Raw genomic sequence first — 13087 nt, forward strand, 5'->3', positions numbered from 1 at the left:
GAGGAACATTATTGGTATAGGAACCACTAAGGGTACTAAATAAACAAGAACAACAACTACTAATTCATCCGCTAATATATTTCCAAAAAGCCTAAAACTAAGTGATAAAGGTTTTGTGAAATCTTCTAAAATGTTAATGGGTAAAAGAATTGGGGTTGGTTGAATGTATTTACCAAAATAACCTAATCCTTTTTTTGTAAGACCCGCATAGAAATAGGCTACTAATGTGAGTAAAGCTAAAGCAACAGTAGTATTTATATCATTCGTGGGTGTGACCAACTCCCCGTGAGGTAACTGTATGATTTTCCACGGGAAAAGGGCCCCTAACCAATTAGAAACAAAAATAAATAGAAACATAGTTCCAATAAATGGAACCCAAGGGCGATATTCTTCTCTAATTTGGGTTTTACTCACGTCTCGAATAAATTCAAGGACATATTCCAAGAAATTCTGACCCCCTGTCGGAATGGTTTGTGGATTTCGAGCAGCTATAGCAGCTGAACCTAGTAAGATAGCAATTACAACCCAAGAAGTTATATGTACTTGACCATGGATTTGGAAACCTCCTATTTGCCAATAAAAATGTTGACCTACTTCCACACCAGACATATCATATAACCCCTTCTTTAGTGTGTTGATTGAATATGATAGAATATTCATATTGTCCTCTGACAGAAATATAACTTAATAAAATTTATTTTGATTCAATCATCTCTTTCTCGACTTGTCTACTTTTTTTTGAATTGACTTTTTATTTAGGATACCGATTAATCAAATCACATAATATCACCAGTCCTTTCCCTTTAATTTATTATATAGTTTTTGATATTCAGGAACATTAACCAATTCTATTATAAATTGTAGGAATTGAAGTGTTGATTTCATAAAAAAATCAAGTATTTCTTACATAGCTAGAACGACCTTCACAAATTGAAAATACTAACTTGGTAAGAATTAATTGGATTGAAGATATAGCATCATCGTTTGCCGGAATCGAAATATCGGCGAGATCCGGGTCACAGGTTGTATCGATTAAACAAATCGTTGGAATTCCCAAAGTAATACATTCTTGAAGAGCTGTATATTCTTTTTGTTGATCAACAATGATTACAATATCAGGTAATTTTATCATATATTTAATCCCGCCCAGGTATGTTTGCAAGTGAGATAATTGTCTCTTTACCACCGTGGCATCTCTCTTCAGAAGACGAGCGAGTCGACCCGCCTTTTGTTCCATTCGTCAGTCCCTGAATTTGTGAAGTCTTGTTTCTATAGTGGACCAATTCGTTAACATACCCCCAAGCAACTTTTTATTAACATAATGACATCGAGCCCTTATTGCAGCCCATGCTACTGAATCAGCTGCTTTATTTTTTGTCCCAACAATTAAAATTTTTTTCCCCTTACTTGCTGCATCAAAAACTAAATCATAAGCCTCTAATAAAAAACGAGCAGTTCTGGTAAGATTTATAATATGAATACCCTTACATTTTGCAGAGATATAAGGTGACATTCGGGGATTCCATTTTCAAGTACCATGCCCAAAATGAACTCCCGCCTCCATCATCTCTTCCAAATTGATGTTCCAATATCTTCTTGTCATTTTTCCACACACTTTAACTCTTTTTTTAATAAAGAGATGAGGTACCCTGAAATAAAAAATTATTCCAACGGAACCTTCTTTTTTAACCTGGATTGATCATTGATACACAACCTAAACCAAAAATTCCTGTCTAATTTTTTTTAGTGAACGTATTTTATTACATTACTAAGATACTAAATAAATTAATTAAATAACAATAATAAAGATAAAAAAAAAAGATGAATCTCTTCTGTTAAATCCCCCCAATCATTGTTGTTTTGATCTATCACCTAAATTCTTTAAAAAACAAGAATCCAACAATTCTCTGTGGTAAAACAAAATATCTCTCATTTCTCCTTTGAGTCTATTCTTGTTTTTTTACTTTCAAAGGAATTCTAATGATCTTATGTTGATTTGATCGGTGTACGAATCCCTTGAATCCAGTACCAACGGGTATCATCCCCCCCAGAACAACGTTTTCTTTTAATCCTTCCAACCAATCAATACGGCCTCGGAGAGCAGCTTTTGCTAAAACTCGAGCAGTTTCTTGAAAACTTGCTTCGGATATAAAACTTTGAGTATTCAGAGATGCTCTCGTTATTCCCAATAAGATCGTTCGGTAACAGATCGCTTCTTCCAAAGCGCGCCCCGTTCGTTTTGCTCGAAACAATCCAATGAGTTCTCCGGGCAAAAAAATATTAGACATTCCATCCTCTGAAACCAAGACTTTAGATGTTATTTGCCGTACAATAATTTCGATATGCCGATCATGAATCTGCACCCCCTGGGAGCGATAAACCTTTTGGATCTTATTAACCAAAGAGATACGACTTTGCGCTATAGTTAGCTCAGCCCCAACCAAGAATCCCTACGGAATTCCAAGAATTTTTTTTATATGTTCGTTCCAACCATTAATCCTATTTTCGAGAATCATGGATATTGACTCAACCGAACGAACTTCTAAGACTTGTTCCACTTTTGGTAGACCTTGCGTTATATCACCATACCTCGATTTTTCATATATAAATGTAACTAGGGTATCCCCTTCATAAATGATTTCTCCATAATGCCCATGAACTGTTGCTCCTGGGGTAGCCAAACAGGGGCTTAGCCGATCTTATTACTACCGAATCAAATTGAACATTTATAATTTGACCCGGTTTTAAATGCAGTCCATTTTTTTTTATACATATATTTTCACAAATAAATTGTCCAAGACGCATTTTTGTAGATGTCTCGTCACAAAAATTGTAATGAAGAAAATCCCAATGCAAATTGAATGGATTCAAAATTATATTACTACAAAAATGGGGATTATAAATTATTCCATTTTCATCCATTAAATAATATTGATATTTAAGGACTTGACAGGTTTGTTTTAAATTGTCCAGTTGTAAATAATTATTTACCAAGATCTGATTATGAGTTATTAAATGGTAAAAAAAAAATATTCACAAAATTAAGGACTGTTCCTAAAGGACCGAATGAATTCATAATTAGAATTAGGCGATCTTTTTTAATAGATTCTTTGGGATATTTTACACCGTTGAGTGTGAATGGACCCATTCGAAAACAATTGGATGATGACAAAATTATAAAAGACTGACATTCCTTATTTTTACCCACCAACATACGAACAGTTCTTTGATTTGGGTTAAATGCTTGTTGAAGTTTTGACTTTGAATAGATGGAAAAAAATGGATTCATATTGGTTTACTCTAAGCCATCATCAGAAAAAAAGGGGGGGGATTATTTCTTTTACCGATATACGAAAAAGCCCTATTCATTAAACCGATCTTTAGGAAATATCGAATTATACCATTTGTCCTTACTTCAACAAATGAAGCACGGGCCTCTTTGATAGAAGAATCTTCTTTGTCTTGGTTCTAATTCAATACTAAACAAGTACGTACTAATTGAATACTTGTGTCATAAATTCCCCGAGTGACTTTGCCATTTCCATAAAGGATATAATTGAAAACTCGAAGTTGCACATTACCCCTTTCTTGCAACAGATCCTGAGACAAAAGTGTTATTGAATTGATACCGTCCGTGATTTCATATGTCACTACGGGTCGAACCAAAACAAAATACTTTTTCTTAGTAGGGGTGATCCGTTGAACATAGAGCCAATTTTTTATTTTTTTTGATTCCTTGTAATTTGTCTTTCCTAGTGGTATCAAAATGCCACTGTGTCGGGATATCTTATCTGTTTCCCCAGGAAAATAGATATCTCCAGAAAAAAATTTTAAGTTCAATCTTTTTTTTTTCTCTCTACCCGAACAACTCCGCCTACGCGGCTCTTGTATTTAAAGTAATTTGTGTATCTACTCCAATGATACTATTGTTCCGTACCATTATCGAAGAAGATCCGGGTAAAATATGTACTTCCTGGGAAATGAAAAAAAAACCGATCGACTTTCATTTGGTATTTTGGTCGAAATTCTTTGACTCCTCGATACTCAATCAAGTCCTCTTTTTTAACGCTGGAATGCGTTTCTATAGTCTCATATTTAGTAATTCCCGAACTCTTTGTTCGGTATCGAGGATCATTGAAATAAGCAAAAATACTATTTCTACGGAAAATACCATTTATGGGTATTTCAATCGAGATACCATTGGAAAGGGACATTAATTCTTTTTCTCGTTCTTGACTCAATTGATATTGAAATGGAATGATTAATCTATTTGTTCGCCTCTTTGCCAATAAATCGGAGTTTTCTGCAGGATAGATGTGATTACAATGACTCATCCCATTAAGTTCTGAATAATTCGGTCTCCTATGTTATTTTTTACTAGATTTTTTAATATAAGATCCAAAAATTTATTTTGTACTTGATCATTAGTCATTGAAAAGTTATAAATTTTTTGTTCGAAAGAAAGAGAATTCCCGGTTGTTTGATCTTGATCCTTGTGGAGTGAAAAGGAGACTACACTAGATCTATATGGTCTTCCCGACAATATCCATAAGCGGCTTGCTTTTTGTAAGAGATGAACATTACCGTATGTAAATTCGGGTGCATGATACACATCGGTACTCCAGTGCATTTCTCCTTCTCGAATCGAATAAATATGTTTTCGAACTTTTTCCTTAAAATTCGAGTTGATGCCCCCGCAATTTCAGCAATAACTTGTTCGGATTCAACATATTGATCATTTTGAACTAAAAGAAAACTTTTTGGAGGAATATTCACATTATGTAGACTATCTTCGCTCTCAATAGTGACATACAAGTCTATATAACATAGAAAGGCAGGGTGTCCATGACGTGTACGTGTGGGATGCACCAACCCCTCATTAAATTTAATTTTGCCATTATAGGGGGCTCGTACATGTTCAAGACTCGTGAATACTCCGCCCGTATGAAAAGTTCTTAATGTTAGTTGAGTACCAGGCTCCCCAATGGATTGACCTGCAATAATACCTACAGCTTCTCCTAATTCGACCAGGTCGCCGTGAGTAGGAATTCGGCCATAACATAATCGACAAATCCAAGACGTACTCCTACAAGTAAAAGGGGTTCGAATGGCTATTGGTTGGGTTCGAAAGGTTATGAATCTATTTACAAGCCCAACCCTGATATCTTGATTGCGAGTCGCAATGCATCGCGAACCCAGATATATATCGTCTTCTATTACGCGACCTATTAATATTTGGGTGAAAATTCTTTCCGCCATCATGCCGTTACTAGGACTTACAGAAATACCCCGATTGGTGCCACAATCTATCCTACGTACAACAATATGTTGAACTACTTCGACAAGCCTGCGCGTAAGATATCCTGCATCTGATGTTCGTACAGCGGTATCCACAACCCTTTGCGGGCTACGTAGCAAGAAATTATATATGCTGTTAAAGATAGACCTAGCAAACGGGTCAACCGGGTTGGGTTCGGGTCGGGCCAGTTTGGGTCGGGTCATTTCGGGTTTCTCAAATTTTCGGGTTAGTTCGGATCGGGTCAGTTCATTTCGGGTTACGGGTCTATTTCGGGTTTGTTGGTCGGGTGTGTTTCGGGTCAAGCGGGTCGGGTTAATTCGGGTCAGGCCATTTTCGAGTCAAAGATTAAGAGAAGAGAGACATTTCAAGTCTATTTGACAGTTATATTTTGTCGGGTCATTTTCGGGTTGAGTGGTTTCGGATTGGTCATTTCGGGTCGGGTCTGTTACGGGTCCATGAAAGCTCGGGTCATTTTCGGGGTCGGGTCGGGTCACTTCGGGCTTCGGGTGTCATTCGGGTTCAGCAATTCGGGTCGATTACGGGTCTCGGGTCATCCTTTTCGGGTCCGGTCAGTCGGGTCGGGTTGATTTTGCCAGGTCTAGTTAAAGAGAGTCCTTCGCGTAAATTGCTTTGAATAGGTAAATCAATCATTTGTCCTTGTGGATCGGACATTAATCCTCTCATACCTACTAATTGATGTAATTGAGATACATTTCCTCTAGCTCCCGAAAAAGACATTATAGGGACTGGATTATAAGGGTCAGTCATCCTAAAATTAGGATTTATTTCTTGTCGCAAATATTCACTTGTATCTCGATGGATTGGCGTAATTTTTCTACTGCATGGACATTTCCATAATGATGGTGTTTTTCTAAAATCAAACTTTGCTGTTCAGCATCTTGAACTAGCCATCCCTTAGAAGGTATTGTTAAAAGATCATCAATTCCTAATGAAATGGATGTAGCAGTGGCTTGCTGGAAACCCAGAGTCTTTACTTGATCCAGTATGTGTGCTATATATGCCATTCCAAAGTAATCTATTAATCTGCTAATAAGTCGTTTCATGGAAGTTCCATCTATCGATTTATTGTGAAAGACCAAATTGGCCCGTTCTGCCATAAGTACCTCCGTATTCCGCTTAAGTAGAATTAGACAATGAATGGTTTTGAGTTAATGATTAGAAAACTTCCTTTTCTTAATCTTAATTCACCTAAAAATTGATGAATTGTGATCCTAGTTGAACCCAAAAGACTCGAATTACACGGATATCATAGAATTACTTAAGTACGGTCTTACCATATGAGCAGGCTCGAGAAAATCCTTGTATAGCTTCTTCAATCTCTCGATAAAGATAAATATGACCAACAGTAGTTCGAATATATACAAAAATAATTTCTTTTTTTATATTTCTTATTATTAGATAGTGTGCATAAATCTCATGATAGGTGCCCAAGGATTCATAGTGAACTTCGACAGGAGCTTCTCTTGAAGCAATAATACGTTGATCTAGTCGCCACCGGAGCCACAAAGGACTATCTAAATTGATTCTTTTCTGACATCAACGAGTTACATTTACGTACCAGCAGGATTTGAAAATATTCAATATGATTCCACAAGATAATTACTAAATCACATAAAATTTTACACATACATTCCATATATATGGAATGTATTAAATACGTATCAAAGGAGGAATAGATAAAATTTGCTATTCGTACTCAAATTGAAAATTTCAACGGATACAAGAGTAAAGAGGTTGATAAAACATTCTGTTTAAAAGAATTATGCTGCTTAATTCGATTTCTTTAATTCGATTCCATTTATACCAGTATTATAATATTACTCTGATTGGATAAAGAGATGACAGGATTTGATCCCTTACCGAGATAAGAATAATCAGAAACAATATAGAGTTTTTTTTTTTACTTAATAGGTTTTTGTTAAAAAAACCTATTTGTGGAGACAAGATCTATTTTTGTACTATTTCGTAAAATTTTTAATCTTAATTCTTAATATAGGCTTATTTATATTGTAAAGCAAAGCGTTAAATTTAGATCCGTGCCCTAATATCTTCTATATATCATATATAAGATACGCTCTGTGAAATTTCTGTTATGGTTCTGGGGTTTACATATAGGCATAATTGTTGTTATAATCGAAATTGAGAAAAAGAAAAAAAAATTTATTGAAAAGACACAATAATAATTATTAGTTACTGCTTCGATTTTCTTATGTCATTAGGGAAACATGATTTGAAGTCAGAATCCAAGACTCGTTCATGAATTCCAAAATAGTTAATGGTTCCAATTTCTTTTGACTTTTTATTTTTTTGAAAGTCCGTATTTTTGAGGGGTATGGAAAAAAAGCTTTTTGTTAGTAGGAAGGGAATTAAGGAAATGGGATTCAAAACGCAAGTACAATACAAAAGGAAATCTTTTTATATATATTTTGTTTTGGCGGCATGGCCGAGTGGTAAGGCGGAGGATACGTACTGGATTCTAAGCATCTAGTGGGCTCTAAAGCTTTGTATCTCGAATTCAAGGATTTTTTTTTATAAGCATTTTTATAAGCATAGGGGTGTAAGGGCTATCAAAACGTCTCGATTCCCTTACACTCCTATTGGAGCCACTTCGGTGCGAGGTAATATACTAACTAAATTAGTAATGGCAGAAAAGCGAGATGTAATTTGTATACAAACTAAAAAAAATATCTTAGTACTTAGGTATTCAATTATTACAAAACCCCTTTTCAGTAACCGGGTAAAAATTATGTAGGAATTTTTTATATGTACGTGAATTTTTTGGGTTGGTTCATTAAATTAAGAAATAGTTCTAAAAATTTTTTGACTCTGTACCCTTGATTTCACTATTATTAGTAAACAAAAATGGAATAATTCCTTCATATTCATAGAAATTAGGGGACAAAATTCACATGGATATTGTAAGTCTCGCTTGAAATTTGCTTTAATGGTAGTCTTTACATTTTCTCTTTCACTTGTATTATGGGGAAGAAGTGGACTCTAGAAATACTACTTAACTTAGCTAATTTTAACTAATTTAGTTTTTAGTTGGGGAATCAAACCTTATTAATTGTTTTTTAGATCACTCCATAAAGTATTTTTTAAGATACTAATGTTAATTTTTAAATGCCCATGTTTCTTTCTTTGATTCTTTCCCTAATATTTTTTTTTATAATTTGAAATATAAGAATTTGAACTGTAAAATAAAAGTCAGAGTTGCCTTTCGATTATTTTAGATTGATCAGAATCACTATCATTACAAATTGATCAAATAGATGTAGCAAAACAATAGAATTAGGAGCAATATGTACATAACATATATAGGATACAATATCAATTAGTCAATATTAAAAATTTAAAATCTGTAGTATAGTACAACTTTTTTTATACACGACAAAAAAAAATTAATAAATCGTAAAAATATTATGGTAGAAAGAAATAAAATTTTATTTTTACCATACTACTACCAAATCGAATCAAATACTGATGATTCTAGCCTACGATAAAGAACGAAGAAGTCAATTTTCAGTCAAACTAATTATTTTGGCTGACCGTTTTTACATAAATGATAAGTAGAAAAGCAGTAGGAACTAGAATGAAGAGCGCAGTAGCAATAAATGCAAGAATATTTACTTCCATAATTTCATCGTTTTTTTAGTTCGCAATAACTCGGGATTTAGTCCCCTAGAGATGATCAAAATGTCACCTGTAATCTTATATGGAATATATGTATTCCATTTTGATGATATTGAATAGGATTAAAATCATGAATAACAATATATAAACTATCATATCAATTCGCCGTCGCAAATTGAATAGTATAACATGGGATAATCTTTTATCCATACTGAAAAAAAATATATTATAGAATTCGTGATCGAATCAAGATATCATTCTTTTAAAATATTTTATTTGTACAATCAATCATCTAACGAAGTCTGACCACGTTTCTTTTTCTTTTATACTTCCATTGGTTACAAAAAAAAATAATATATGAAAAACTGACTACAAGGGGTTAAGTTCTAAAATACCTTTCTTTTTTTTTGTCAATTTTTTTTTTAGTTTTTGATCTTTTTTTTATAGAACTTAAATTATAGTCTAAATTGAATTTTTTTATTATTACATTACACGGAGTCTAAAAACAAACATGAGATACTTGTTTGATCTTTGGTTATTGGATCCGTCGGGACTAACGGGGCTCGAACCTGCAGCTTCCGCCTTGACAGGGCGGTTCTCTAACCAATTGAACTATAATCCCAAGGAACTAAAGTATACAATATCCTTTTTTATGATTTGATTGAAATCATTTAGAGTTCGAATTTTTGTCTTATAATATAGAAGGGAGTTATTAGTGATATAAGGATTTTTGTATGAATATGTACTTGAGTGAGAACAACACGAATTACTAATTAATTTTCTTTAGTTTAAATTATCCCATAGGATGAATATAGATAATGATCTAGATCATTATTTAAATTTCCCTTAACAAATAAAAAGCAGAAAAATCGACTCTTTTATTCCGCATGTCGGCCGTTTCGGGAGGACAAATATCTTCATCTAAATAATGGATGAGAGAGCTTTTGGGCCAAGCTGGATTTGAACCAGCGTAGACATATTGCCAACGAATTTGATCCGTCCCCATTAACCGCTCGGGCATCAACCGGGAAGAATCTATTCAATTATAGGTTTATTGATTAGGCTTATTGATAATGCACGAGCAACTTCCTTTCGTAGTACCCTACCCCCAGGGGAAGTCGAATCCCCGCTGCCTCCTTGAAAGAGAGATGTCCTGAACCGCTAGACGATGGGGGCATACGTACTAATCGCCATCATACTATGTTCATAGTATGAAAAGTTTTTTGAAATTGTCAATATAATCGAATCTAATATATATTATTATTAAATTTTAAATAACAATAATTAGATTCAAGGGGTCTTTCCATCTTACATGATTACGTCCAATTTTTTTTCATTTCATTTTTTTAATAATTCATTCAAACCATTCGATATTAAATTTATAAACTATAAAAAAATTCGTTCTAATTTTTTTCCTTAATATAAAAGATAAAATTTATTAAATTAGCGGAGGAAATATAAATAATAGATAATTCAAAGGATCCATTCAGGACGTGCTTTAGCTACTCAAGTTTTAACCAGTCTGTCGCTTTGATAGGATAAAATATCATTGGAGTCCAAACAAGATAATACTAATAACACGATAACTCCAATAACACGTCCCAATTCGACACTTTGATAGGATAAAATATCCTGAATGGAATGATTTTGACTATCGATTCATTAGTAAAAAACCGTCTCCTACTTTTGAATTGTCGAAACAAGAACTTTATGTAAGAGTCGAAGCCCCAAAGGGGGAGTTGGGGATTTTTTTGATAGGGGATCAGAGTGTTTTTCCTTGGAGATGGAAAATTCGCCCACCCGATTTTATCAATTTGCAAATTCTTCCTCAGTTAGTTAAAAAAATGAAATTGGCTGATATTATGACAATATTAGGTAGCATAGATATCATTATGGGAGAAGTTGATCGTTGAAATGATAATTGATACAACAAAAATACAAAATATTGGATAGAAATTTCTTTTACCTACTTCTTTGGGTAATCTATTATTAACAACTTCTTCCCAACTTCTTTCATTATAAAAAAACGATAATATTTGATACTCACTAGAATTTTTATTTGTCTAAAACAAGAGAAAGAAACAAAATCTTATTTTTTATTTTGATATTTACTATATGTTCCCAATGGTAACCGGGTTCATCAATTATGGTCAACAAACAGTACGAGCGGCAAGGTATATAGGTCAAGGTTTTATGATTACCTTATCTCATGCCAATCGTTTACCTGTAACTATTCAATATCCTTATGAAAAATTGATAACCTCAAAGCGGTTTCGTGGTCAAATACACTTTGAGTTTGATAAGTGTATTGCTTTTGAAGTATGTGTTCGTGTATGTCCGATAGATTTACCTGTTGTTGATTGGAAATTAGAAAAAGATATTCGAAAAAAACGATTGCTTAATTACGACATTGATTTCGAATCAGTATATTTTGTGGTAATTGTGTTGAGTATTGTCCAACAAATTGTTTATCAATGACTGAAGAATATGAGCTTTCTACTTATGATCGTCATGAATTAAATTATAATCAAATTGCTCTGGGTCGTTTACCAATACCAATAACTGATGATTACACAATTCGATCTTTTTTTAATTCACCTCAAACAAAATAAAAATCTAGGGATTAAAAAATAATTATTAAATAAGTCAATTTTTAACGCTACTTTATTTTATTTTTAAATACTAAATTAAATATAAATAGTGAATTTAAATTCAAAAAGCTTTTTTTCTTGGTCAATAATTAAAAAATCTAATGAGTCGTTATTCTATTGATTGGTGAAAATAAAAGTTTGTATTAAAAATATGATTACTGTAATAGTTTTAAATAGTTGTTATTTTGAACTACTTTAATTAGTTACAAAAAAAAAAAAAAAAAAAAAAAAAATGCAATGGGTCCAAAAATTTTACCCATAAAAAGTCGTACACATTAGGATTTTTTGGTGAAATGTGAAAATTATATTAATAATTAGAACTTGACATTACAAAATCACCAAGTGCAAGAGCATTGATACCAACAGAAAATGAATCTAGCTAGAATTACATCCAGGGCATCCAATGCAAACGTTGAAATTTAGACGTCCATTTCCACGTTTGTTCTCTACTCTTTACCACTGCAACAGCATTGTTAAACGCATACTTGGGATGAACCATTTAGTTGTCCACTCTGCAAATGTTGCGGGCATTCCATATTTGATAAATCATAGCCATGATAGCAGTGATAACTATCTGTTTTTTCATCAAGGAACGGCACCTCCACCTTATGCACCAGTTCAGAATATCAGTATCAGGAAGATTAATATCCAACCAATCTGCCAGCAGCCTCCAGCAGCAAACACTAAATCTGCACCTATATAGCAAGTGAGTATGATCCTCCAAATGATCTAAGCACATATCACAATATCCATCAGATATGATGTTAAATCTGAGCAACCTATCCTTTGTTAAAAGACGGCATTGAATAGCCAACCAACCAATGATAGAGTGTTTGGGGAGATTGAGCCTGTTCCAGATAACAGGATACCATGGAACAGGTACCAGATTACCCTGCAACCAAGTATACCCATCAGAAACAGTATAAATCCCAGCATTAGTACTCCATTTGCCATGACAATACCCAGGTTTAAAAAGATCTTTGACTTGGCAGATTTTCCTCCAAGTCCAACTGGAACTAACCGTAGGAGAATAATCCTGTTTAATTCAATAAGATCATGTTTAATTCAATAAGATCATGAAACATTCTGATTTTTTATCTCTTATTTTTTATATAATGGATTACCTGGACCTATACATGATTTTCTTTTAGTCTTTCTGGGAATAGGTCTTATATTAGGGAGTCTAGGAGTAGTATTATTTAACAATACAATTTTTTCCGCCTTTTCATTGGGGTTGGTTCTTGTTTGTATATCTTTATTTTATATTCTCGCCAATTCGCAGTTTGTAGCTTCTGCACAACTCCTTATTTATGTGGGAGCTATAAATGTTTTAATAATATTTGCTGTAATGTTTATGAATGGGCCAGAGTATGACACAAATTTACGTCTGTGGACTGTTGGGGATAACATTACTTCGTTGATTTGTACAAGTCTTTTTTCTCATTAATCTCTAAATACCTCATGGTATGGTATTATTTGGACT

At 33.5% G+C, this 13087-nt stretch overlaps 1 protein-coding gene across 1 annotated transcript; it reads right to left on the bottom strand.

The window, feature by feature from the left end:
* Nucleotides 1-12103: 12103 nt before the first annotated feature.
* On the bottom strand, nucleotides 12104-12742 carry LOC141628891 (uncharacterized). The gene is made up of 3 exons (XM_074441978.1): nucleotides 12729-12742; nucleotides 12547-12640; nucleotides 12104-12496 (listed from the first exon to the last, which is right to left on the bottom strand). Exons 1-3 carry the CDS (start codon nucleotides 12740-12742, stop codon nucleotides 12104-12106), a joined length of 501 nt encoding a protein of 166 aa, XP_074298079.1.
* Between the last annotated feature and the right edge of the window lie 345 nt (nucleotides 12743-13087).

The sequence above is a fragment of the Silene latifolia genome, chromosome Y, assembly GCF_048544455.1.
Source record: "Silene latifolia isolate original U9 population chromosome Y, ASM4854445v1, whole genome shotgun sequence".
Lineage (NCBI taxonomy): Eukaryota > Viridiplantae > Streptophyta > Magnoliopsida > Caryophyllales > Caryophyllaceae > Silene > Silene latifolia.

Bases quoted from the DNA above. Each gene is read 5' to 3' on its own strand.
- LOC141628891 (XM_074441978.1), bottom strand. The intron at 12,497-12,546 runs GTACTAATGCTG...ACTTGGTTGCAG, and splicing joins GTATTGTCATGGCAAATGGA to GGTAATCTGGTACCTGTTCC.